At 43.0% G+C, this 27,104-nt stretch overlaps 1 protein-coding gene across 1 annotated transcript in view; it reads left to right on the plus strand.

Annotated features, from left to right (window-relative positions):
- Nucleotides 1-630: 630 nt before the first annotated feature.
- Nucleotides 631-27,104, plus strand: part of LOC308306264 (calpain-1 catalytic subunit-like) — a gene marked incomplete at both ends in the record, with an annotated part of 33,485 nt that continues 7,011 nt past the window's right edge. The window contains 14 exons of the mRNA XM_080751164.1: nucleotides 631-867; nucleotides 4,322-4,391; nucleotides 4,488-4,606; nucleotides 5,246-5,379; nucleotides 7,280-7,457; nucleotides 8,284-8,358; nucleotides 9,952-10,037; nucleotides 10,510-10,584; nucleotides 12,225-12,385; nucleotides 14,866-15,032; nucleotides 17,746-17,954; nucleotides 25,348-25,390; nucleotides 25,503-25,556; nucleotides 26,789-26,846. Coding sequence (XP_080607290.1) covers nucleotides 631-867; nucleotides 4,322-4,391; nucleotides 4,488-4,606; nucleotides 5,246-5,379; nucleotides 7,280-7,457; nucleotides 8,284-8,358; nucleotides 9,952-10,037; nucleotides 10,510-10,584; nucleotides 12,225-12,385; nucleotides 14,866-15,032; nucleotides 17,746-17,954; nucleotides 25,348-25,390; nucleotides 25,503-25,556; nucleotides 26,789-26,846 — 1,666 coding nt within the window. The remainder of the gene's footprint in view (nucleotides 868-4,321; nucleotides 4,392-4,487; nucleotides 4,607-5,245; nucleotides 5,380-7,279; nucleotides 7,458-8,283; nucleotides 8,359-9,951; nucleotides 10,038-10,509; nucleotides 10,585-12,224; nucleotides 12,386-14,865; nucleotides 15,033-17,745; nucleotides 17,955-25,347; nucleotides 25,391-25,502; nucleotides 25,557-26,788; nucleotides 26,847-27,104) is intronic.

Consider the following 27,104-nt stretch of genomic DNA (forward strand, 5'->3'; position numbering starts at 1 on the left):
ACACTGCCGGGCTCTCTGGTGGGTTTAGGAAACACGCCTTCAGGAAGTACACTGCAGTGTTTACACTGGAGGAGTCTAGCATGTAACTTCCCAACCGCTGCTCGTAGAAGGACACGGGAGACCTCATTGAAAGCGTCTCGGCGAGGCGAGGCGGACGCGGTGGTCTGACGGCCCCGTCCGCGAGCGAAAAACGGACGAAAAAAGCAAACGCGACCGCGGTTTGCTATACTGCTACAGACCACCAGTTGAGCAACTTACACAGTATAGCTTTAAAAAAATATAAAGCTTGGCTAGATAGGAAGTCATAAGAATGAGTTGTCAATGACGAAGCACTTGGAATTGTAGGTATTACATTTAATGTGACTCGGTTCCACAGATAAATATTGTGAAAAAAGCAGATCTACATGCTCACAACGCCTCGGCTATTTTCACAATGTTCGCCTCTTGCTTACTTAATAAGTGACAGTTTGGCCAGTCCTGTCGAATAATCGACTATTCGAATACTTTGAGGTCGAATAATTCAAATACTAAAAATCGCAACATTCTCCTGTCAAGCCACAGATCTGATCCCCAGCAGCAGCACCAGTAGCAGCAGCAGCAGCAGCACCAGTAACAGCAGCAGCAGCAGAGATGCCTCCTCCAGGTGTGTGTCTGAACATCATGGAGGAACGTCAGAGGAACGCGGGCCGGGGCAGCCTGACCAACCCTCAGATGTTCCTGCAGCAGGACTACCAGCAGCTGAAGCAGTACTGCCTGGTCCGCAGGGTCCGACACATCGATGACATGTTCCCCCCCGGGGAAAGCTCCATCGGCCCAGGCGTCCTCGAACCGAGCGACCTGGCCAGGGTGGTCTGGATGAGACCAAGGGTAAGAGTTATGGAGTGCGTATATACCAGGGCATTCACCAAATATTCGAATGGTTTACTTAAAGTAACTAAAGTAAAATTAAGTAAATTATGCAGAATATTCTGTTTCAAAAGATTTGTATTAGGGATGCGAAGATATACCGGTACGGATCGTAATCGTGATACAAACGTCCGCGATACGGTTGAATCGGTTCATTCAGTGTGTACCGGTACAATAGACGGCCGAAATCGTGATGGATCGTACCGTGAGTGTCTGGATCGGTAAATTCCGCGATTGTATCGGTTCTTCCATATAGTATTTCATTCTATCCTGTGTTTCCGAGGCGCCATGAATGCACCATCATCAGCCGTGCAGCCCCCTCCCCAAAAGCCAGTCTTTAACGCGAGCTGCGAGTCGGACAGACGGACAACATCTGCACTCTGCATGCAGGCAACCAGGGAGACAGACAGTGCAGCGAAATGCGAGTGAATCAACACGGACGAACTAGCAGCCCCACGGGTTAAAAAGATGCAAGATTAGTTGTACAGTACTTAGCTTTATAACATCCAAGTCCGCTGCGCTGATTGTTGTCACAGAGTAGCACAGGCTGATCGAGTGATATGTAATCAATAGCCGTTTCTTAGCGAATCTCCGACGGACAATTGATTGAGATCATCTTCTGCGCTATATTAACTGCACAGTGCGCACACACAACAACAATGTTGCTGGGTGTTGTAGGACTACTGCTTGCGTTTAAAACAAAGTATTTGTCACTGTTCTACAACTTTCCTGTTGATGCAAGCAACTCTCTCACTTTCTCTGCTGCTACAGTAGTTCTGCTCTGGGAAAGAAGCCTAATTTATACATCGCAGTACAAGGGTGTCGCACCTAAAATAGCAGACCTACAAGCTCACAATGCGTCGTGGATGCGACGCGCTGTGAGCTTGTAGGTCTGTTTTAAAACATTTTGGCTATAAAAATTGCATAATCCTGGATTAAATATAATATAATATAATATAATAATACAAACCAGGGAGGGACTTTATTGTTTTTCAGGTCAAGGACCCCTTAGCTCAGACAGAGATCAAGCAGGGACCCTCGCTGTAGGCTAGGCATTATAGCCTACTGTATCACACAAATATTTGGCAGGCCCCCTGTAATAACCCTGGTTTGGGGTCCCTGACTCCCAGTTGAAGACATATAGGCCTACTAATAATGACATAGGCCTTCTATATGGTTAGTTACAGAGCCTAGTACTACAGTGAAACAATAAATTGCCTTGAATTTAAATTTCATACATTTTTAGTCGCTATGTTTTGTAAATTTTGGGATTTGGGCTTGAATCGTGGTGAATCGTGAATCGTATCGCATCGTATCGGGAACAGGGGTGGATCGCGATGTATCGTATCGGCAGGATTTCAATGTATCGCAATTATATCGTATCGCTGGCAGTGTATCGAGGTCCGTATCGTATCGCCTCAGTGGTCGAGATTCGCATCCCTAATTTGTATACATTTGCAAACATCATGACGCATTGTGAGCTTGTAGGCTATTTAGAAATGGCCGAAATGCATACGGTAGGCCTATACAGTAGGCCTGAAGTGGTTAGTGTATAATAATCCAAATCTACAAAGTAACAAGTAACTAAAGTTTTCAAATAAATGCAGTGGATTAAAAGTACAATGTTTGGATCTGAGATGTAGTGGAGTAGAAGTAAAAGTACATACAATTGGAAACACTCAAGTCAAGTACAAATAACTCAAACGTGTACTAAAGTACAGTACTTAAGTAAATATACTTAGTTAATTTACACCACTACGGCCCGCCCAAATGCCCGCTGTGATCAGATGATGGGCGCGACTAAGATATTTGAGTTGGGCCCTGATCCAGAGAAGGTTGGGAACCGCCACCGAACCAACTGAGGAATGTGCCGTTGGCACAGTGAGAATGCCAACTGAGAATGCCAACGGCCAACTGCCAACTACTGCACATGCTGCATAGCCAGGTTGTAAATTATAGCTTGGGAACTGTAATCGCACGTTCAAACCGCAGTTCACATCATGCATGCAAGGAAGAGATTACCTATTTGGGCTGTATTCTTGACAAATACCTGTCTGGGGATAGCATGGCAACAATGGTGATCAAAAAAGTAAAATCAAAGAACAAGATTCCTGGGCAGAATGTCCGCTTTTATCAATAAGAGCGCCCTCAGGACCCTTGCTGGGGCCCTCATTCAGTCCCTCTTTGACTACGCTTGCACCTCCTGGTACTCGATCCAACATCGAAAAGTCACTAAAGACTAAGTTCCAAACCTCCCAAAACAAACTTGATTCGACTACTTCTCGACCTGGCGTCCCCCACACATTTTGCTAGCCTAAGATGGCTCAGCGTTGAAGACAGGGTTAAACAACTAAAAAAGGGATTGACTTTCAAAATAGTCAATGCAAATCTGCCCTCAATCCCCTCAGTACCCGCTCATCTGACCAAACATCTCCAAAAGGTTAGCAACACCCACAGCCACGACACCAGAGGGAGCGCACACAACGATCTGAAAATACAAACCCATAACTTTTCAGGAGGCCAGAGGCGGAGTTAGTTATCACTTCTCCCACAGACAGGCGAGAAGCAAGCACCCCCCCCCCCCCCTTACCTTAGCCCACCCCCTTGTTTCCCCTACTGTACATGGTGTTTTTATAACTGCGATGATTTTTGAAGGTTTTTCTTGTTTTTGCTTGCTATTTGTTATGTCCATGAATTGAATGCCAAGGACTTAAAAAAGACCGCAAAAGGACTTATTTGGGATGCTCCTCTTAGGCAGGGTGTTTAACTATAGGCCTACTTGTACTGTACTTTTTTTTTTCTTTTTTTTTAGTAACAGACGGACAGACAGACATGACCTCCTTGGCAGAGTGAGAATTGATTAAGTCCTTATACTTGAATCTGCTAAAAAGTTATTCGCAATGTTGCAGTCATAACAGGAAAAACAGGCAGGCACGCACCCCAGGTGCGACACACACGCATACACACACACACACACACACACACACACACACACACACACACACACACACACACACACACACACACACACACACACACACTAAAATCTAAAATGACACACATGCTTTCCCGGTTTTAATGGGGTTAGTCTATGGGCAAAATGGAGAATGTCTGTCTTGCCTGCTGTTTGGAGACAGCACGAGCCGTCTGTCTGTCCCAGTGTGCCCATGACACACACACACACACACACACACACACACACACACACACACACAGATGCATGCACAGTACACGCACGCATGCACGCACGGATGGACGGACGGACGGATGAACACAATAATGTTGTCGAGCTCTACTGCAGCTCCCTATAACAGTTGATAGCATGAACAGCAGTAAACATGCTAAATCATTCAGCCTAACACATCTCAGTGTGCCGTGCAGTTATTCTAACAAAACATGCCTTGTTCCGTTTCAGAAACTTGTTCCAAACCCAGAGTTGGTCGTTGATGGCGTCTCAAGGTTTGACTTCGGCCAAGGAGTAATTGGTAAGTGAATGCAATTGTTAACCACTTGCTTCACTGTAAGAAAGAAGTTTAGAATATATGCTTGCATGTTGACAAACACTGATCATTTTCATTCAGGAAACTGCTGGTTACTCGCATCTATTGGAGCGCTAACATTCCAGAAGAACATCTTTCATCAAGTTGTGCCACAGGAGCAGTCGTTTGACGAGGAATACTGCGGACTGTTCCACTTCAGGGTAAAGAGAAATATCACTATCTTAGTATAGGCCCTGCAACCCTTATTCAGTGGCGTCAGTTCAGAAAAAGCTAAGGTATGGCAACATGACTGGTGTCTTGCACGCGCGCGAAGGCACGCGTGCAAGACACCAGTCATGTTGCCATACCTTAGCAACAGGCATGATACATTTATTTTAAGAAGTACATTCTATTTGTTCCCCCGTTTCTACGGTTTCTTGGGCTTGATATGGCAGCCTGGAACAGTTGTTCAAGTGCAGCTAAACTTGGCATATTGGTAAACTGGCCACAATTAACAATAATGAATCGCACCTGTGCAGCTGACCTGGGAGGCTGGGAATATACCATTTTGTCAAGATGGGGAGAATACAAGTGTAGAGAATACAATTATACTACCTTGTTAAAGTGACCATTTTATTACATTTTGCATTTGTAGTTATTTTACTGTAATTTAACAACGTAATAACCAGCACAGATAGACAAAGATTCATATTTAAAAGTAACTTTTATTTTCCCCCCTGGACCCAGGGTATGGCAGCTGCATACCCTTGCCATACCTAATTGACACCCCTGCCCTTATTGTCATTTGAACAAGCATTTTGTGATGGACTGTACGTTGATGAAACACTTTAATGTCTCAGTTCTGGAGGTTTGGAAAGTGGGTGGATGTTACCATTGATGACAAACTACCAACGATCGATGGCAGACTGATCTTCGTCCACTCCAAGATCCTAAATGAGTTCTGGCCTGCCTTGCTGGAGAAAGCCTATGCCAAGTATGGGATTCTAACTTTACGCAATACTACCAAACATTGCTGCAGTTATGAGTACACCAGTTCTCAATGTTCTGCATGTTCTCTCTTTTATTTCCTGTATAGGATGCCAAGACATGCCAGTGAAATACATGTTTCTTTTGTCTCGGATGCATAATAATAGCTTAGCTATATTCCAGGGGTAGCCAACCTTAAGCACGGGTGCCAACATTGGCGCAGGGGAGGGTGATCACTGGCACACTGTGTGAGAGAGAGGATTTTTATTTTGAAATCAAATATTGTTTTAAGCGTAGTCAATTCAATTAAGTCACCTAATTTGCAGCAAATTTCATCCTATACACAATTAGCCTCGTGTAGCCAGGCTTACTCATCTGCGAAGAGAAAAGCCTGGTTAAATGGTAAATGGTAAATGGTGCATTTATATAGCGCTTTTAATCCAAAGCGCTTTACATAGATAGTGCATTACATTCACCCATTCACACACACATTCATACACCGGTGGCGGAGGAAGCCATGCAAGGCACCAACCTACTCACCGGGAGCAATTAGGGGTTCAGAGTCTTGCCCAGGGACCCTTCGACATTAACTCAGGGGGAGCCCGGATTCGAACTGGGAACCCTTCGGGATTTATACCCTTCGTGCTCTAATACCAGTTTCTCTACCCCTGAGCTATGCCGCCCATAGGCTGAAACGGCAAATTTCACCGGATGTTATTGTTCTTTCATATTCCCTGCTGGCGAATCAAACTGTTCTACTTCTCCCGACCCATCGGTTGCGCCCGTAATAAACAATATCCAAACATAAACATGGATTCTGACAAAGGACACCTATTAAGAGCGAGTTAAGAGCTACAATCTTTATGTAAACGGACTGCAACGCATGACATATCTTCCGTTAACCGCAGCACTTCTGCCACTTCCGGTGTCTGCAGGTTAATGCCATTTACATCACCTATTGTGGCCAGGGTGATACATAATACTATATTCATTAAAACTCTGAACTTTGACTGGGGAGGGAGTCAGTGTATTAGGTGGGTTATTGCTTGAGTCTAATGATCGTTATAACAATGTCCTGACAATCAAAATATCAGGCCCAGCTGGCATGAGATGCCACAACGCGATGCCACAATCGCTTCGCGCCACGTTGTGAGCTTGTAGATCAGCTATTTTCACTACTTCTTAGACATTTGTTTTCTAATTTTATAGAATGTCTTAGATTGTTATTTTATTTATTAATGAAACTACTTGGATTTCCTTTTCATTCATGATAATCTTGGCTTTTTTGGGGAATACTTTTTGAAAATGTTTTAAAATAATACTAATTAAAAACAAAATGTAGGAAACAAAGAATTAAAGGAGCTATAGTCAACTTTTTCTTGAAAAAACAGATGCTAAAATAAAAATAATGTTTCGAAAATATTTTATAAAAAAATAAGCTTCATACATTTTGTTTCTATTCAAAAATGACCACAAAAAGCGTAAAATAATGATAAAATAATCATTTTGGCCATTGTCAGACCGACACTTTGTTTACATTCTAGTCTATTATTTGATAGTGTTAGACTAGGATGTAAACAAAGTGTCGGCCCGACAATAGCCAAAACGATTATTTTATCATTATTTTACGCTTTTTGTGGTCATTTTTGAATAGAAACAAATGTATGAAGCTTATTTTTTAACAAAATATTTTCGAAACATTATTTTTATATTAGCATCCATTTTTTAAGAAAAAGTTGACTATAGCTCCTTTAAGGGAAGCACAAAAATGTATCCGCGACCCACAAATGGGTCCCGACCCAGTGTTTGGGAAACAGTGGGAAACAGTGATGCAGAAAATAAAAGCGTGGCACTTCATTTCAAAAGGGTTTGCTGACCCCCTGAGCTCTTCTATGCACTTGTTCCAGGGTGTGTGGCTCCTACGCAGACATGACTGCAGGGACGCCTGCAGAGGCGTTGGTGGACTTCACCGGAGGCATCCACATAGGTTTCCAGCTGGCAGACAGAGCTCCTCCAGACCTCTTCTCACTGATGGAGAGAGCTGCGCAGTACAAGTCCCTGATGGGCTGTGGAACACCACAGGGGGTAAGAAGAGACGTCTTGAACACATTACCCCTTAGCCCAGGGGTCTTCAATGTTTTCATGCCAAGGACCCCTTAGTTGAGAGAGAGATGAAGCAGGGACCCCCACAACCTTTTCATAGATTCCACATAGTTTCATCGGTCACCAGGTTAACATTCACCCGTGTCGAAAGAATGAACCGTCGAACAGATGCTATGTCGCAATATCGACACGCTCTGGCGGGGCTGCCAACCAATGAAATTATTCATGGGGGATTCAAGCGATATAAACTCCAGTCCTTCTCTTCAATGCTGAAATAGAAGCCATTGTGCCTGCATTATTGTGGGCTCGCCGAAGGCGAGAACGCTATGTTATCCTCATTATTTATAGAGTGAGTTCCACCGCATATTTCCGCCACAGACAGTTGGCATTTTCCGCTGCAGACAGTAGAAAGGCAGAGACACTAGCCAATGAGGTGGCATGATTGTATATAATATATACAATCATGCCACCTCATTGGCTAGTGGCTATATATATATTATATATGTCACAGACAGTATAAAGGCAGGGCCAATGAGGTGTAATTGAGGTGTTGAAAATCTGGGAGTGGTGTTAGCTGGGGTATTGGTTGAGCTTCACATGACAATTAACACGTCACCTTTGGGGGGAAATATATAATGAGTTATGCCATACATTTTTGCCACATATTCCTAATATGTCGATGGGACAATTGGAGGGACAATTGTTTTTAAAACATTTTTTTTTTACAAGCGAGCCCACACTGTTTCGTAGGAACAGTATCTCTAGTTACATTTTAAATCTTTGTCTTTATGATGCATGTCATGTGCAGGAGACACCTGCCAACAAGGTGTCGCCCAATGGTTTGGTGGACGGCCACGCCTACGCCGTCACTGGTATGAAACAGGTAAGATACGTGTGTGTTTGAATTGTCACGTCATATAGACCTTATTCACACTGCGGCCATCTTGGATCACATGACTTTCTGGGTTGGCAGCCTGCATTACAAACCATTGTGAACAATGGAGCGATAATCCCAAAATATGAGTTCTATTCAACCAATTTCTTTTGACCAAAATCGACAAATGGGCAGATGACAACATCAACATCCCCACAAGGATTAAATAGAAGGGCATCCACAATATGCATGGTAGTTAGGTTGCAGTGTTACTCTGTACAAAGACTTGCTACTGCTTGCTCTGCCATCATATCTTTATATTACAAAAGAGTAAGTGATCTACTTCCGGGTCATGTATCGCTAACTTAAATACCAAACCACTTGGCCAAGATGTACTACATATGTACTAAATATAGCTTAAAAATTCAAACACCCATGTCACCTTTGCAAGATGTCGTTTCCAAACCTCTGTATACAGTTGTATTCGTTATTACCCTCATATTTTGCCTCTGTATAAAATAGTCCGCCGGTCAAATATGTTCGACCGGAAACGTGCGCTGCGGCACAATAGTTCTGTTTTTTTTTTTTTTTTTTTTTTTTTTAACTAGATGTGAGCGGCCCGAAGGGCCGCGACCCTCTAGTAGTAGTTAATATTACTGTATCGTGATTTTTGCATATAAATCAGGATCAATCTAACAACAAATAGTTAATATGATGGTGGAGCAAGCACTGCACAGATAGCAAGTCTTTGTACACAGTAAGGTTGCAACCTAACTTACCTTGAATATCGTTAACGTGGATGTAATCAATGCTGTTACTGTAGCCTTCTATTTAATCATTTTGGGGATGTTGATGTTGTCATCTGCCCATTTGTCAATTTGGTCAAAAGAAATTGGTTGAATAGAACTCATATTTTGGGACCATCGCTCCATAGTTCACAGTGGTTTGTAATGCAGGCTGCCAACCCAGAAAGTCATGTGATCCAAGATGGCCGCGGTGTGAATAAGGTCTATAATGGATATCATAATCTTCCTAGTTGTCAGGGGATGGCCAGCGCAGAAACACTCAAATTTCAACGGCCCCCAATATTCCCCAGTGGTCTGTCCACGGTATATGCTAGACTTGCATGATGTATAATTTAACTTTTTGCATAATTGTTTTATTTTAGCTACATTTTAAATGGTCAAAGTTTGGCAGCAGATATGAACAGTTAATTCAATTGATTTCTTCTGTGACCTTTTTCTGACCCCAAAAGTCCATTGAGTTCAATGGAATTTTTCTGTAACACCAAAAGTCCATTGAGTTCAATGGAGGAGTGGTGTGTGAGCTTGAGGATTGTTTAAGTGTATGCAGCATGCCCATAAATGGACACACACACACACACACACACACACACACACACACACACACACACACACACACACACACACACACACACACACACTGGGAAAGAGGCAGAGGAGAAACCGTTGCAATCAGCTGGGATAGTGTAGGCTGGACATGAAGGCCACTGTTACCACATGCCATATCTTCTGCTTCTGCTTTATTATGTGACAACAGGACAAACTTGTTATTTTATTTTTTTCCCAACGTGACGTTCAGATGATGAGCCAAGGGAACATGGTGGACCTGGTGCGTTTGTGGAACCCCTGGGGTCGGGTAGAATGGAAAGGAGACTGGAGTGATGGGTAAGAATATGAAGTCTTTGTTTGTACGTTAACTGCATATTCATTGATTCACAATGAACAAGAGATGTGGTGTAAGTCTCTCGACTGTCTGGGACCCAAACTTACAAACTTATCTTCATATAACTGGTCACTAACGCTCATTATACGATGGCAAAAGTGTGGTCTACTCCAGTCTGCGTCTCAATGGCGCGGCTGGAGTTCATGGGGAATTCAAGCAGTAGAAACTCCAGTCTTTCTCTTCAATGCTGAAATAGAAGCCATCGTGCTTGCATTATTAAATCTTAAAAGGGTTTTCCACAGCGCTCCTCTGAGAAATACGTACAGAAATAGTGGCATCTTATAATGAGCATTGGTGAGGACCATGTTATGAAGTTGAAAATGTTGGTCTTGTAAGCTCTATTTCAAAAACTGTGAAATCAGCAGATCTACAAGCTCACAACATACATATTTAAGTTATGAATTGTCTTCCTAGGTCTCCATTGTGGCAGACCGTCAGCCCTCAGGACAGAGAAAAGTGCCTTTTCATGCGAGACGACGGGGAGTTTTGGTAATATGTCTGTCTGTCTGTCTGTCTGTCTATCTGTCTGTCTGTCTGTCTGTCTGTCTAGCTGTCTGTCTATCTTCAACATTATTGTTAACAGTCTAATGCTACAGATTTATTTTCTAGCCAATGAACTTGGAATTGCAAAGCATGCTGTAGCGACATTTCAAACTACTTTATTATAGTGTTGTTATTATTATCCCCGCCAGGCCAGAAAAGCCAAAGGAAAAGGATTGTTTTTACTCCTGTGAGGCCAGTATGTGGACCCCCAAAAAATAAACCCCAGTCCTGCGTAGGGGTCTGTGCTCCAAGTACTGTTCTTTTGTAGATTTTTGGAGCAGTGTGGAACAGTGCTCCCAATGAATAGCTTTGTGTGAGAGGAACTTGAACTTGTGTCAGAGTTCAAGTACCTCGGGGTCATGTTAGACTCAACCCTAACCTTTAAAAAACATGTAAAAAAGGTTACAAACACAATCAAGTTCAACCTTCAGAACTTTAAACAAATCACACCTTTTTTGGCAGTTAGTGCTGCTAAATCGTATCTCCAATGCATGATCCTATCACACATTGAGTACTGTTTCACAAACTGGTCTTGCGCAGGTATAACGACTCTCAAACCCATTGAACAGCTATATAAGAGTGCGCTTAAGGTATTCGATAGGAAACCCCACTCATATCACCATTGTAATATTCTTCAGAGGTACCGTTTTTTGAGTTTCGCTAATTTTAAGGTTTTTAAACAGGTCAGTATCATATATAAGACACTAAATGGTCTATGCCCACCTCCCCTAAAGGAATTCATAAAAAGGAAGCCTGATAGAGGACTCAATACTAGAGCAATCACTAGAGGGGATTGCGAAGTACCGTACCGGGTAACCGCTTTTGGAAAAAACACCCTTTCAGTGCAGGGATGTTCAATCTGGAATGACCTACCTCTAACAATAAGAGACTGTTTGTCATTTCCATCCTTCAAGTTCAATCTAAAAAAATGGTTAGTTGACAATCAAACCTGTGACCATGTATAGTTCTAAGAGTACAGCTCATGCCATGTACGTATATTTTTAACTATCCTTTTTTAATGTAGGGTACTGTTAGTAATATGTGTTGTTCTGTTGTTTTTTTCTTGGTTCAGGAAAAATAGTATTTGTATGTATGTTCTTAGGCGCCCTCTCCTAATGTAGGGTTACTGTTTGTTGGTATGTATTGTTTTGTCTTCATGTGGGGACTACGGATGAAATTTAGCATTCTTGCTAATTCCGGCTTATTTACATTGCATTCATGTAGTGTTCATTAATATGCATTGTCCCGTCTAAATAAACAAATAAAGTAAAGTAAAGTAAAGTGTGTCTCCCTGTCCCGTCCAGCATAAATAGCTGTGATGACAATGGTTGATCAGAAGAGGGCACTGTTGTGCAGCCTAGCCACACCAATATTACTGTAAACTACTGACAGATAGGAACAGATTGAGAAGGGCTTTGTTGTGCAGACTAGACGCACGCACACACATACACAGGGTATAGCTGCTCAGATTCACCGCTCCACTTTGAACCGAGGTTTTATTTTTTTAAACACCAAAGAACACACAAGTTTAAAAGCAAAAGTTTGTTATATAATTCCACTTCCATCGATCTCACGTGCTCCCACAGGATGACCATGGAGGAGTTCTGTAAGTACTTATCAGACTTGGACATCTGCTGTCTGTGTCCTGAGTTCATCGATGGAGACCCATCCTGCCACTGGAAACCCTCCTTCTACGACGGCAGATGGGTGGCAGGGACCACCGCGGGAGGATGCATCAATTATCCAGGTAGAGGAAGTCAGACTTTGAACCCCTTTAAATCAGGGGTCCTCAACGTTTTCAGGCCAAGGACCCCTTAGCTGAGAGAGGGAGATGAAGCAGGGACCCCCCTCTACATATTGTATAAATGTGTGATGCAGATTTACATCGATTTCACAGATAGATTCATAGACTTGTTTGACAGCACTGTCATCAGTCTATGTTGGATTCGTGTTTTTAGTAAACTTGACCTTTCACTCTGTACTTGGTCTGCTCTTTTTTTACCTCTACACCAAACCTATTTGCCAAAAATTACCGATCTACAAGCTCTCAATGCCTTGCAGCGCCTCGCAGCTTGTAGATCTGCTATTTTTGGCTAAAGTTCTCCTCAGAATAGTTATGCGAGGGTTCAAGTTGTTAATTTAAAAGAATGATCCTATCACAAAGATTTGGTGGCCCCCCTGTAGTAACTCTGAGGACCCCCTGTTGAAGACCCCTGCTGTAAATATTGAGGCAGTTTTAGCGCAATAACTCTGAACACTTTGAATTACATGGACATCCAAATCGATTAGGCCAGCTATCCTCAGCACATGATTTTGGGGCGGTTTATTGTTTATTGTCTATCTGGCATACCGGGCATATGCCCGGTGGGCTGAGTATTACTATTATTTTGACTACCATTTTAGGATAGTTACAAGTTATGTTTGGGCAGGGCGGCCAATAAGTGGAGAGGCTCAATCCTTCTGTAGCACCAGCCCACAGAGCAGAGAGACGTCACATGATTGGCCCACTGGGCTTGTCTATCATCTGAATACTGACCTAGTATAGCCCAATCCCTGGCTACTGTGGCCCAGGAATCCCACCCAAACATTTAACAGCTGATACAAGCCCTGCATCGCTGCCGGTACAAATGGAACCAATTGATTGCGACCGTTAGGTCGTAGTTACTATCAAAACCTCCACCGGCTGTCAGTCAGTCAGTCAGTCAGTCAGTCAGTCAGTCAGTCAGTCAGTCTGTCCGTCCCTCCATCACGTCACAGGTCACACGTCACACTTTTCCCCTACTCATATACACACTCCTTGGCTGCCAAACCTCAACCCCCACCCAAAATTCACATGGCCCTCTTCTAGCGCCACCATTAGGCAGATTCTTGCAAGACAAATTTTTTGGACACTGCTCCTACAGATTTTGCCCTAAAATCACACAAACCGGTACACAGTATCTCTACAGTCATGTCAACAAAATGCATCTGTCTCCCATCTAGCGCCACCATCTGGCCGATTTTTGAAAAACACATTTTTGGACACTGTTCCTACAGATTTTGCCCTAAAATCACGCAAAGCGGTACACAGTATCTCTAAAGTCAAGTCATCAACATGGATCTGTGCCATTTCCCATATTCCCTCCTGATTGGAAACCATTGCCTTCCAAAGTTTGTGCTTATCTCCCGATTTAGGGAGTCTTACTGGTTACCTTGTCTATTGTAAGTCTGGCTGGATAAGAGTGTCTGCCAAAGTCCTAAATTGTAAAATTGTACTTAAGTTGAGAAAAATGTGCAAATGAGTTCCGGAAGTGTCCATGGACGGAATGAAACACCCTTTAAAGTCGACGACATGAAACAAAGTTTTCCATTCACTCCACTTCCTTATAGTGACGCAGTTCCTCCTGAAACGGTCCAGAAAGGAGGGACAGAGCACTTGGGTGAATGTGATTTGACAGTCAAAAAGTAGGCAGGCCATAAATCATTGAAGACATTAATAATGTAAAGACGGGCGGGCTGACGATCGGCGCTCAGTATCACAGCGTTGCGCTATAGACTGACAAGGCAGCGGCTACGGAAACAAATGTGTTCATAGGACATCAGATGTCGGCCGTGGCTTGTGATTGGCTGAACCAGAGCCAAGCCAGAGCAACAGACTGGCTCTGCTGTGTGGAGAGGGGGAAGACACGCAAACCAGAGGCTCGCGGGGAGTCGCTGATGTTGAAGTAGATGCCGTTGATTGACACAGACACCTGTCAGTCATTCTGACCTCGTGAATGGGGCGGCATAGCTCAGGGGTAGAGAAACCGTTATTAGAGCACGAAGGGTTCCCGAAGGGTTCTCAGTTCGAATCCGGGCTCCCCCTGAGTTAATGTCGAAGAGTCCTTGAGCAAGACTCTGAACCCCACATTGCTCCCGGTGAGTAGGTTGGTGCCTTGCATGGTTTCCTCTGCCACCGGTGTATGAATGTGTGCGTGAATGGGTGAATGTAATGCAGAATCTTTGTAAAGAGCCTTGGATAAAAGCGATATATAAATGCACCATTTATATACATTTTCTTGATGTTCGTCATCACGCAAGACGTTTCTGTTGGGCTTAGGGCTCTAATTGTTTCATTATAATACACAAATACTCCCTTTTTTGGCATCCAGTGTTAGTTATGGCCATATTATGACTACAGCTATGCTCGAAAAACGTATTTTTGATGACTTTAAACATTGAACATTGTCCCCACGCTTTTCCCTGCAGACAGTTTCTGGACCAATCCTCAGTTCCGGATCAAGATTGACTGTCCGCCAGGAGAGTGTGAGGAGAAGCCGGAAGACAACAACATGCTGGTGTCGCTCATGCAAAAACCTGACAAGAGAAACAGACGCCTGGTCCAAAACCTCCACATTGGCTTCTCTTTATTTGAGGTGAGCACAGTACTTAGTTGACTGGGGTCCCGTAGGGCAGTGGTTCTCAACCTTTTCAGGCCACGACCCCCAAAATAATCATATATTTGAACTGGGGACCCCCCCACTCTGACGAGCACTTGACACACACAAGAGTTGAGGCATAACATTTGTATAACACGGTGCTATTGTGAAATAGCCGATCTACATGCTCACAACGCCTCGCAACGCGAGCATGTAGATCGGCTATTTTCACAATTTCTGCCTCTAATATTTGACAGTTTGGCCAATGTTTAATTTGTCATTTTAGAGGTATTAAAAAGTCGTTAAATTGTCACTTTAGAAATGTGCAGATACCCTCTATACACTAACACTTACATGTTATGTTGGTTTGTTTACTGTTGAGTGAGAAAACAATGTTGCACATTAAGTTAATCATCTGGGGACCCCCTAAAATAATGTCCCCCCCCCCCTGGGGGTCTCGACTCCCAGGGTGAGAACCACTGCCCTAGGGCAGATGTTCTGTTCCTGTGTGTCGGGACCGCCAAATAAACCCGATTAAAATTCTCCAAGGGCCTTTCTGTGTGGAGTTTGCATGTTCTCCCCGTGTCTCCTAGGGTTGATACCCTCACAAAAACATGCACGTAATCCTGGTCTCAATAATGCCTCCCCCTGGCCAGCCGGGGCGCTTGATGGAGGGGAAAGGAACTGGTTGGAATAACGTGTTCCTTCCACGCGCTACGTCCAAACCAGGGAAATCTCCACTGTCAGGTGAAAAGAAGCAACTTGGACTCCTCATGCATAGAAGGAAGCATGAGGTCCGTCCGTTGCCTCCCCAGGTTGGCAAAGGGAGAGCAGAGCCCAGGATTACATAGGCAATTGGCACTGGGTGAAAAAATGGGTTACAAAATTGTGGGATAAAAATTATAGAAAAAAAAAAAAAAAATCTCCATGTATAGGCCTACATGCACCTAAATAAACCGATCATGCCAAACTTCTAATCAACTAATTTCACAAGCCGATCAAAGTGACATTTCTTCCATTTATACACCGACTAGAATCTGATATGTTATTTCTGCGCATGCGCCAGCCCAATCAAACATAACATAATCCTGTTGTCTTAAACCCGATTTAAAAGTGGGCACACGTAAACACCAGATCGGATTGATCTCCAAAACATTCAGTCGGGTTTATTTTAATCAGATTGGAAAAAAAAGGTGTCCATCTAAACGCAGCTAGTGAAAAACCTCCCTTCACCCCCAATATGCCCATGTATGGCCATGACCATCTATGGCTGTGTACTGATAACATCTGGGAACTCCATTCTCCGCATATATGTTGCATTCTCATGTGTCTAACAACTGTCCTTGAGCAAGGTACTGATCATAGCCATCTGAGCAGCCATCACCTGGGTGAAGCTGAAATTGGACCTCCCAAAGGCCTCGATCTCCCTTTCATATTATATAAAACTAACATACAAATGGCCATACTGGATCTCCTTTTTTTTTTGTGTGATTAGACACAAGATCAACATTTTCTTAATAATTCGGAGTGGGTACAGCACTGTAAATAAAGCTATCATTATATACATGTTATAGGTTAAAATGTTTTTTAAACGAATAGCAGCAATCATCCACACTCCTCCATATGCAGTACCCTTAATGAGATTTTAATCAGAGACATCAAAGAGTTTGACGCGTTGGCACGCCGTTGACCTCCTATGAGTTAAATGAGATGTAATTATACTGCTTTAATTCAGTACCCTTAATGTGAGAATGCTTTTTACCGTGTTCCGCACAATCAAGACAACAAGACACGTCTCGTCTCGTCTGAGAGTTCAACTGTTAGTACACAGTTACCCTGGCATGACTAGATGACTCTCTCTCTCTAGCTCGTCCTTGGAGCGAGTCTTACCTTCTAATTAGGTTGACATTTGCAAAACAATTTCACACGCACACACACACACGCACGCACGCACGCACGCACGCACGCACGCACGCACGCACGCACGCACACACACACACACGCAGGGTGTGGTAAGATGGATAAAGTGATAAAGTGGTGGCTAGGCCTAGCGTGCAGGTAATTGTTTGGTGGTGGCGGCGGTGGTGTGTGTTTGTGTAGGTTCTTACAAGTTCAACTAGCAGTTTTCATGCAGATGCCTTATAGAAAACAAGACATGTTTCAGTACACTGAGAAGCTCAGAAACCTAGTTTGTATCTTGAGAGCTTCTTTGTCAGCAGGCACAATGTTACCAAGTGAAACCTCATAATATAATGTTTTCTCTCTCTCTCTCTCTCTCTCTCTCTCTCTCTCTCTCTCTCTCTCTCCTTCCCGCCCAAGGTGACCGAAGAAGTAAGTTATTCCAAACCTTTTCGCACATTTTCTTTACAATTTAAACATTTCTCAATGTTGTCACTGTTTGTTATGCGGCGGCATAGCTCAGGGGTAGAGACATCGTTAATAGAGCTCTAAGGGTTCCCGAAGGGTACCCAGTTCGAATCCGGGCTCCCCCTGAGACAATGTCGAAGAGTCCTTGAGCAAGACTCTGAACCCCTAATTGCTCCCGGTGAGTAGCCTTGCATGGTTTCCTCTGCCACCGGTGTATGAATGTGTTTGTGAATGGGTGAATGTAATGCACAATCTATGTAAAGCACCTTGGATAAAAGCGCTATATAAATGCACCATTTACCATTTTATGTTGTGTACATGTACTATGTATTCGTGCTTCCAGTACAAAGGCAAGAGAGGGAGGCTCCCTGCCTCATTCTTCAGCAGCCACAGCCCCGTAGCCCAGAGCAAGAACTACAAGAACGCACGAGAGGTGATGGAGTTCTTCCATCTGAAGCCTGGTGAATACCTCATCGTACCGTCCACCTTCAAACCCAACGAGACGGCTTCTTTCATCCTCTGCATCCTGTCCAAAGTAGAGACCCATGTCCAGTACGTGTCGTACACACACCCTAAACATGCTTGTTGTTTACCCACAACATGGGGAGGCATTTTACATGTGTATATATGTTTAGGGCCATATCTTAAAAAAAAAGAAAAAAAAACATCTTCTAATTCGGTTTTCTGAAAAACGTATGTTGCTCAAACTAAAGAACTCCTAGAATTATATGTTTGACTGCCGACCCCCATCTCAAAATATGTTGTTCCAGGGACCCTCAGAAAGAAAGATTTGAGTTACAAATGTTCGCTTTAAAAATATATGCATTCAAAAATAGCAGATCTACAAGCGAGTGAGCTTGTATATCTGCTATTTTCTAAGAGTTAAAGCATAAAATAATGGTTAAAGTGGTGAAAATCTAACCATTTTTAAGACTGTTAAAATGTACTTTCAAATGTAGTTTTGTGGTAAGCTAGAAGATAGCAATTAGTCCAGTCATTTTAGGCCAAAATTAGTCTAAACCTAAAACAAATTGCAATAGTAGCAAACTCAACTGATTTTGTATCCTCAATATGTCCTTAGTGAGAGAGAAAAAGTCCCAAGGAATCCCATCAGGGGAAAGTTTTGAAAACAACCTACCTACCTTCACTTACTATACACTACACTATAAAGGAAAATATGACTCCGAAAAAATCTGCTTTAAGTGGGATGTGAGGGGTCAAACTAGTTTTTTTTTAATTATTCTGAATCCATTACAAGCATTTGTTTTGCACGAAAAACATTCCTTGGGCAAGAAATGGCCCCTCAAAATGATGGTTTAGTGATGAGTCATCAATTTTCACAGTCTTTTGGGGTCCGTTTTTAGCCCAAGGAATGTTTTTCATGCAAAACAAATGCTTGCAATGGATTCAGAATAATTAAAAACCCCTAGTTTGACCCCTCACATCCCACTTAAAGCAGATTTTTCAGAGTCATATTTTCCTTTATAGTGTAGTGTATAGTAAGTGAAGGTAGGTAGGTCGTTTTCAAAACTTTCCCCTGATGGGATTCCTTGGGACTTTTTTTCCCTCACTAAGGACATAATGAGGATACAGAATCAGTTGAGTTTGCTACTATTGCAATTTGTTTTAGGTTTTTTCATATAATGACTGGACTATATAGGCTTTGACTCATTTGGTTTCCAAGTATGAGTTAATTACAGATAGATAGATACCTTTATTATCCCAAGGGGGAAATTCAGTTGTCCAGTAGAAGCACAGCAGTATACAGTTATTTACAAAGTTACAGAGACGTAAGAAAAGATAGATAAGAGGGAAAAAAACAAAAAAAAAACAAAGACAAGAGCAGTACAGTACCAATAAAGAGAAGGTGCATCAATAGAGGGGGCGAATAATATATAAGTATATATACATAAAGTGTCTTGCAAAAGAGACCATAGCAGTCAATGCTAGTTAGTGCAAACAAGTATCTCACTGTCATTGTTAAATAAAGCAAAAATACTCAGAAACTACCAACACAACCTAATAGTGCAATGTCAAAAATCAGTGCGAAAAAAAGAAGAAACTAGGAAGCGTGTCACCGCAAGACGCACATGAGCACTCTTCCTGGACGGTCCTTAGAGGTCAAAGTCAATACAGCAATAGTTCCTTAGAGGTCAAAGTCAATACAGCAATGGTTCCGTCAGTCTAAGTTAGGAAGGGAGACCTTTTCAAGCGTCCGTTATGTGTCTCGTTGTACAGCTTAAGGGCAGCCGGTACAAAAGATTTTCCTAATCTCTCACATCTCCGTCCTGGGTAGGTAAAGCGGTCGTTTCCTCTCTTACTCCAGTAACTGGTGATCTCTAGATGGAGGGGGTGGGAGGAGTTCTCCAAGATGGAATCTAGCTTCCTCGCTGTGCGCACCCTGGTTATTTCTTCCACCCCCTGCAGAGAGGACCCAACGACAGAGCCTGCTTTCTTCACCAGTCTGTTTAGGTTAAACGTGTCACCTGCTCTGTTGTTGCCACCCCAGCATGTTATACCAAAAAAGAGGACACTTGCCATGACAGACTGATAGAACATCTGTAGCATCCTATTGCACACCCCAAACGATCCCAGTCTTCTCAGGAGGAACAGCCTGCTTTTCCCCTTGCTGTGAATCGCCTGCGCGTTGTCCGACCAGTCCAGTGAACTATTCAGGTGTACTCCGAGGAATTTGTAGTTATCCACGAGCTCAACCACCTCACCGTTAATGGTGCTTGGCACCGGGGGGACTCTCTTGGAGGTGCGGAAGTCCACCACCATCTCCTTGGTCTTGCTTGCGTTGAGCCTGAGATGGTTAGCCTCGCTCCACTGCACAAAGTCCCTAACCACACCATCGTGCTCAGCCGTGTTGTCACCCGAGATCTTGCTGACCACCACGGTATCATCTGAGAACTTCTGCAGATGACAGGTCTTGGAATTGAAGCGGAAGTCCGATGTATAGAGAGTGAACAGGAAGGGTGAGAGCACAGTTCCTTGAGGGGCCCCCGTGTTGCTCACCAGCACATCAGACCGACAGCTCTGCAGTCTCACAGACTGTGGTCTTTCTGAAAGGTAGTCTGTGATCCATGCCACAAAGCCCTTGTCCACCCCCATCAGCGTAAGCTTCTCCGCAAGCAGAGACGGTTGGATAGTGTTGAAAGCACTGGAGAAGTCAAAAAACATAATTCTGACTGTGCTGCCCAGATCTTCCAGATGGGTGAGAGCCTTATGGAGCATGTAGGTGATGAAGGAGGGGGGAGATGGTGCAGGGGAAGAAAGAGGGCGGCAACCGAGGTCACCGTTTGACCCAGCCGCTGCTTGTTGAACATTAACAGGAGCTCCGTCAAACCGATTGAAAAAACGGTTCATCTCGTTTGCCAGCTCCTCCGTGCCTGGCACAGTAGAGTTGGCAGAGCCATACCCCGTGATCTTCCTGAAACCACCCCACACTTGTCTCGTATTGTTCTCCCTCAGAGAGTTCTCCAGCTTAGCTTTGTAGCTCCCTTTTGCCTGAGCCTTGACTGTTTTAAGCTCCTCCACCACCACCCTCACGCCCTCCCAGTCCCCTGCATGGAACAGATCCCTTTTCCTCTTAAGGAGGTGAATGATTTCTTTTGTCATCCACGGCTTGTTGTTAGAGAAGCAGCGAACCTTCTTAGTAGGAACACACACCTTCTCGCAGAAGCAGATATAGTCAGTGATAACCTGACAGAGGCTATCTACATCATCCCCATGTTCACTGAAAAATGATTCCCAGTCTGTCATTTCAAAATTCCACTGCTCTTCCTCCTTCCTCCATTACTCTTCCTCCTACCTCCAGTCCTCAGGTAAGGAATAATGGGCCTCATTCACCAATAAGTTCTTAACTTTCTTCTTAACCTGTTCTTAAATTTCTTCCTAAGTGAATTCCTAAGTGAAGTTGAGTCCGATTCATGAAACGTTCTTAGGAAGGCAAAATTGTTCTTAACTATGTTCTTTTCATGATGAATGCCAATCCTCGTAACTTGAAGGGGTGTGCCAGCTAATACTAATTATCATAGGTAGACGCCCCACATATCCTAATTTGCATCCCTATTACCATAGGGAGCCACCCACAAATCCCCATATAAGGCACAACTTAATGACACTCTCTGCAGTCACACCTGTGTTTGATTGCTGTACACAGAAATCACATGAAATCACTCACAGAAATAAATTTGAGAGAATGAAGTCAAGAATCCCTAAAGTGTAAAGATGGTGGAACACTAGACTCCAAACATTAAAAAGATATATATCAATACTTCTGTGGAGGTACTTCTGAAGTGAACAGCTTATTTGTATTAATTGAATGATTGTATTTTATTATTTCACTATAGACATCAAGGTAAATTTGCTGAAATTAGAATGTTATCCATATTTCATGTTTGGAAATCGCATTATTAGTGGATATAAAACATTGTATTACTGAAAGCTGGTGGGTGGGTATAGAGAGGCTTTAGGTTAGCATCTGCTTGGTATGTAATGGGGTGATGTAGGTTAGGGGGCTTTCAGGTAGGAAGGGGACAGGACAATGGGCGTGTGGCAGCTGTTGGGATATGGGGTGAGGGTGTAGGGAGTTGGGCGATGAAGGGGTTTTTTTTTGGGGGGGGGCATTTTGGGTTGGGATGCAATTTTCAGACCTGTTGAAAAACATTTTCATGTCAAGGACCACCACATTGACATGCATTCTGCAGAATCCAACTTTTGTCTGCCTGGGAAGATTTTTCAAGATTTATCATAGTGTTTAAAAAATATCCGATCTACAAGCTCAAAATGGGCTGTAATGGTAATGCGTTGTGAGCTTGTAGATCGGCTATTTTCAAACAAAGTTTAAAAATGGGTTAAAATGGTAAAACTCTTCCTTGTTTTACAGTGGACCCCCTGGAACTTCCTAAAGGATCCCTGGGGGTCCCCAAACCACACTTTGAGAACCACTGCACTAAAGATATGATACAAATATTTTGGTGATTTAAATCATATTATTATGCAACTGTAGAATTGAAGAAACATAAAGAATACTTTATTTTAGCACAGCATGTCAACTAAAAGGCCACCTTAAGAGTGCTCTACAGTGTGCGTAGATTTTTTCTTAACATAAGAACAAATCACAAAATCTTAAAAAACTTCTTAAAAGGGTCTAAGAACAAATTTCTTCGTAAGAACGTTCGTAAGTATGGTGAATCGGGCCCAATGTCTTTACTGGGTAAAGAGTATTGATCCTTGAGTGAGAGTAATTTCTCCCGGCTGTACTGTAAGCGAGCGTCTCCGTGCGCCGGTTGTTGTTGTCCGTATCCATGCGCCGTCTGCGCCCCGTGCGTCACGACGGTCCTATCCGTCCACATCGGCTCGCTCCGCGGTTCCTTGTCTCCCGCGATAATGTTCATGTCCATGGTTCACTCCGTGAACCGAAAGCGTGCACCGAAAGCGTGCACCGTGTACCTTGTAACAGTCCAGTTCCACGTCTTTAAAAAGAAAAAAGAAAAACACACGGCTACATCCGCAAGTCAGCGCGTAAAAGTAGTCCCAGCGGTGATCGTGTCCTTAAACTCCCGGGCTGTTCCAGCCGTCACGGATCGAATCCAACGACCCACACCGGTCGATTCACGGCACCGAGAGCCGTGTACGGCCCGACTCACTCCTTTATAGGATAAAAAAAAAACAAAAAAAAAACACGGCACCGTTCGGGTACACCGCGCGCTAAACAGGCTAGGCCTAGAGGTCCATTGTTCACGGTCGCTGACCAGCCGGTCAGAACAATGAAAAAAATAAAAACACGGATAAAAACACGTAAACACTAAAACAGAAATAAAAAACAAAGACCACCCAGACAATTGCCCGGTCTGGCCCGTGTGAAGAAGGGTCACACAGAAGGAAAGAAACACGTAAGGGTAAGAAAAAAAGAAAAAGAAAGAAAAAACTGCGAGAGCTACTCTGGACACATCTGCCCTCAAGGAGCGACGCGTCTCAAGGTATATGGCTGTACAGGTGAAATGGGTATCTACTTACATCATACATCTTTTTTGGCGCCGGCCCATGTGCGTGCGACTCTGCCACCGGAGCGTCTGAATGTCTTTGGCTCTGGTGGCAAAACATGTTTCGCCTCAGGGACTAAGTAATAAACCATACCATACCATCATTCCAGAGCATGAGGCCAGATGAACAGAGAGCTCCCCCAAGTGGTGCATGTGGGGAAATCTAAATGCCAAGCACATGCTAGAACAAGGGTATTCAAAGTTTTCAGGCCAAGGACCCCTTAGTTGAGAGAGAGAGGGATGAAGCAGGGACCCCCATAACCTGTTCATAGATTCCATATAGTTTCATTGTTTGACAGCACAATCGTCAGTGTATTTTGGATTCATGTCAATTTGTGTTTACAGATATTTAACCACTTGAACCACCGTCAATACTTAATAAACTTGACCTTTCACTCTGTACTTAATCTGCTCTTTTTTTTCCTTTACACCAAAGCTCCTTGCCGGAAATAGCTGATCTACAAGCGCAGAACTATTTTCTGCAAATAGGTTTGGTGTAGAGGAGAAAAAGAGCAGACTATGTACAAAGTGAAAGGTCAAGATTGTTAAAGGGATATTCCACTTTCAACAGGGAGCAGTGGAAGGGCCTCTCTCCACATACACAGTACACACCCATTGTAACTTCAAACTCCATTTTAACCATGATAAATTCATTAAAAACACACATTATTTTTTCTGGTGACTCATATTACCCTCCTAATACGTGAGCAGGCCGTGTTTTTTCGATAACTTTTTTCATTTATTTTTAATGATTATTTGAGAAAATGGAAAAAAAAAATAATACAAAAAAATAATTATTAAAAATAAATGAGGAGGGTAGTATGAGTCACCAGAAAAAATAATGGGTGTTTTTAATGAATCTATCATGGTTAAAATGAAGTTTGAAGTTACAATGGGTGTGTGTGGGGAGAGGCCCTGGGCCTGCAGGGCCTGGTAACATTTACATCAAATATCTAAATATTCAATCAAGCAAATTAAAAACTGTTCAGGGTGTTCATAAAAGTTTGAAAGTGAAATATCCCTTTAAGTATTGATGGTTCAAGTGGTTAAATATCTGAAAACACAAATTGACATTAATCCAAAACACACTGATGATTGTGCTGTCAAACGATGAAACTGTTTCGGGTCCCTGCTTCATCTCTCTCTCAACTAAGGGGTCCTTGGCCTGAAAACGTTGAAGACCCCTGCAATAGACTAAACTCTTGTTTTATTCAATGGCCTTCCTGGCCTTTGTGCCTTCAAAAACAACAAAGGCCATTGGCCTTGCCCCGGCCTAAACTGTCAATTTCCAGTCCTGAATCAGTAGCAATCAGTAATCTCTGATCACCTGACCTGACTATGTTAGACTACAGTCGTATTACAATAAAACTTTAAAGCTATACTGTGTAAGTTGCTCAACTAGTGGTCAGTAGCGTCCGCGTCTTTCGGCCGTTTTTCGCCGCGGACCGGGCCTCACACCCCCGCGTCACCCCCGCGTCTGCCTCCACCTCACCGAGATCTATCTTTAGAGGGGTCCCTGGTTCCTGTGCGTTCAGGCATTCCGGAGAAACGGAGTGTTTCACCCGAGTATAGATAGAGACACACGGGCGCCTACAAATATGGCCGACCTATTGTGATAGCTAGCGACCCCACTTCAAGATGCGCTGTGATTGGCCGGCAGTGTATAACCCTTGCTGTGATTGGCCGGTAGTGTATGATGACGTAATTTTTCCGCGAAAACCGGACCCCGGTCAGGATCATAGAAAACATATAAAGAGAAGGCTTCAGAAGCTGAAAATAACGGAGTGGGTGTTCTAAAACTTTAGCGATTTAAGAGTTAGGACAATTTTAAGATTTGTTTTATAAAAAAAGTTACATGGTATAACTTTAAATAAGATGTGTCATCTGTTTCTCAGTGAGAACTCCAATGAATATGATGACATCCAAGTTGAAGAGGAGGTGAGTAATATTCTCCCCGTATGATATGGCATGATATTGTCTAGGAAATGAGTACTTCATACTTTATATTATATAAAGTAGCTTTAATTGCTGTTCTACTTGTAATTTTCAGCCAAGAGAAGATGATGAGAACAAGAAAGTCCTATTCCGACAATACTCTGACCAGGTGATTTAAGTCTCTGTTAGTTAATACCAAACACATGAACAGTCTATACTCTATATGATTACAGTATGAGCTTAAATACCATGTCACCACTATTATACAACTCACATTAAACAGTCTAAAAGTATGAGCTGTAAGCACCATGCCATCAGTATTAAACAAACCATTTGAGCTGTGGGTATATAATACTTAAATGAGATTTACAATTCAAACAAGACTGTCAGACTATTGGCAAAATATAACCATATTATGAACGTATAAAAACTCACACCTGTGGTAATCACCATATAGTGTATATAAAAATAAACTGCATGTAGTCAGCCAACACAGAAAGACATAGTTAGCGTTGATGTAGACCAGGGGTCAGCGACCTTTTTTTGAAATGAAGTGCCATGTTTTTGTTTTCTAGTCAGTGTGCCATATCAACATACATTTTAATGACTCCCCATGAAAGATTCTGGCATATTTTGATTGTCAGGACATTGTTATAACGATCATTAGAGCAATAATCCACCTATCTCCCCGAATCCCTCCCCAGTCAAAGTTCAGAAATGTAATGAATGTAGAATTATGTGCAGGATGTCATTTGCTGCAAATTGGGCAACTTAATGTAATTGACCACGTTTAAAACAATATTTGATTTCAAAATAAAAATCCTCTCTCTCACACTTCTGCCAGTGTGCCAGTCATCACCCTCCCCTGTGCCAATGTTGGCCCCCGTGCCTAAGGTTGCCTAGCCCTGATGTAAACCAATACGGGGAACATTTGTTCACACAGTGAACCCTGTTTCTTTTTTGTTCATTTTTTCCTCGCTTTATGGAAATATGCATTTTCATGGAATGACAAGGTGTCGTGACAAAGCATTGTTGAACACACTGTGGCTGTAAGGCCATGGCTACACGGAGCTGGATTTTTCATATATCCCGGTTTTTCAGATATCCACATAGAAAAATATCCACACGACAAAGATATCTAGGTCTAACAAGCACACACACAGTAAAGTCTTCAGAGATATCCGGGTTCCCCGTCTACACAGATCCAGTGAATCGGATATTTTTCAATCTCTCCACTTATTTATCCGGATTCAAAAATATCCAGTTTCGCAGCCGAAATATCCAGCTTTGTGTGGCTGCAAGCCCCAACAGCACAAAAAAAATGTCTAGATTCAGAAATATCCAGCTTCATGTAGCCGGCACCTAAGTTGACCAAAGCCATTTTGTCTTTTCATATCCAAGTATGAAGAGGTGGACGCAGAGAAACTCCAGCAAGTTCTGAACGGTCAAATCCTCCTAGGTGTGTGGAACATTACAGCTTGTCAGGACATGAAAGGACTTGGTGTGACACTCACAGACACACACCCCCCGCCGCACACGCACACACCATGGACGTGCTGGGTCCCTGATTCAGCCCGGGAAAAAGAGTTGGAGTGGCCCTCATTTCTTTTTTTCTTTTTTATTATATATATTTCGTCGTTGTCGGGTGGAAACCTTGTATGTCCAAAACCGTTTGTTTTGTATTTATCATTTAAAAAATGATTTAAACTAGTGAAAA

The sequence above is a fragment of the Nannobrachium achirus genome (assembly GCF_963921795.1).
Source record: "Nannobrachium achirus genome assembly, chromosome: 20".
NCBI classification, from domain to species: Eukaryota; Metazoa; Chordata; class Actinopteri; order Myctophiformes; family Myctophidae; genus Nannobrachium; species Nannobrachium achirus.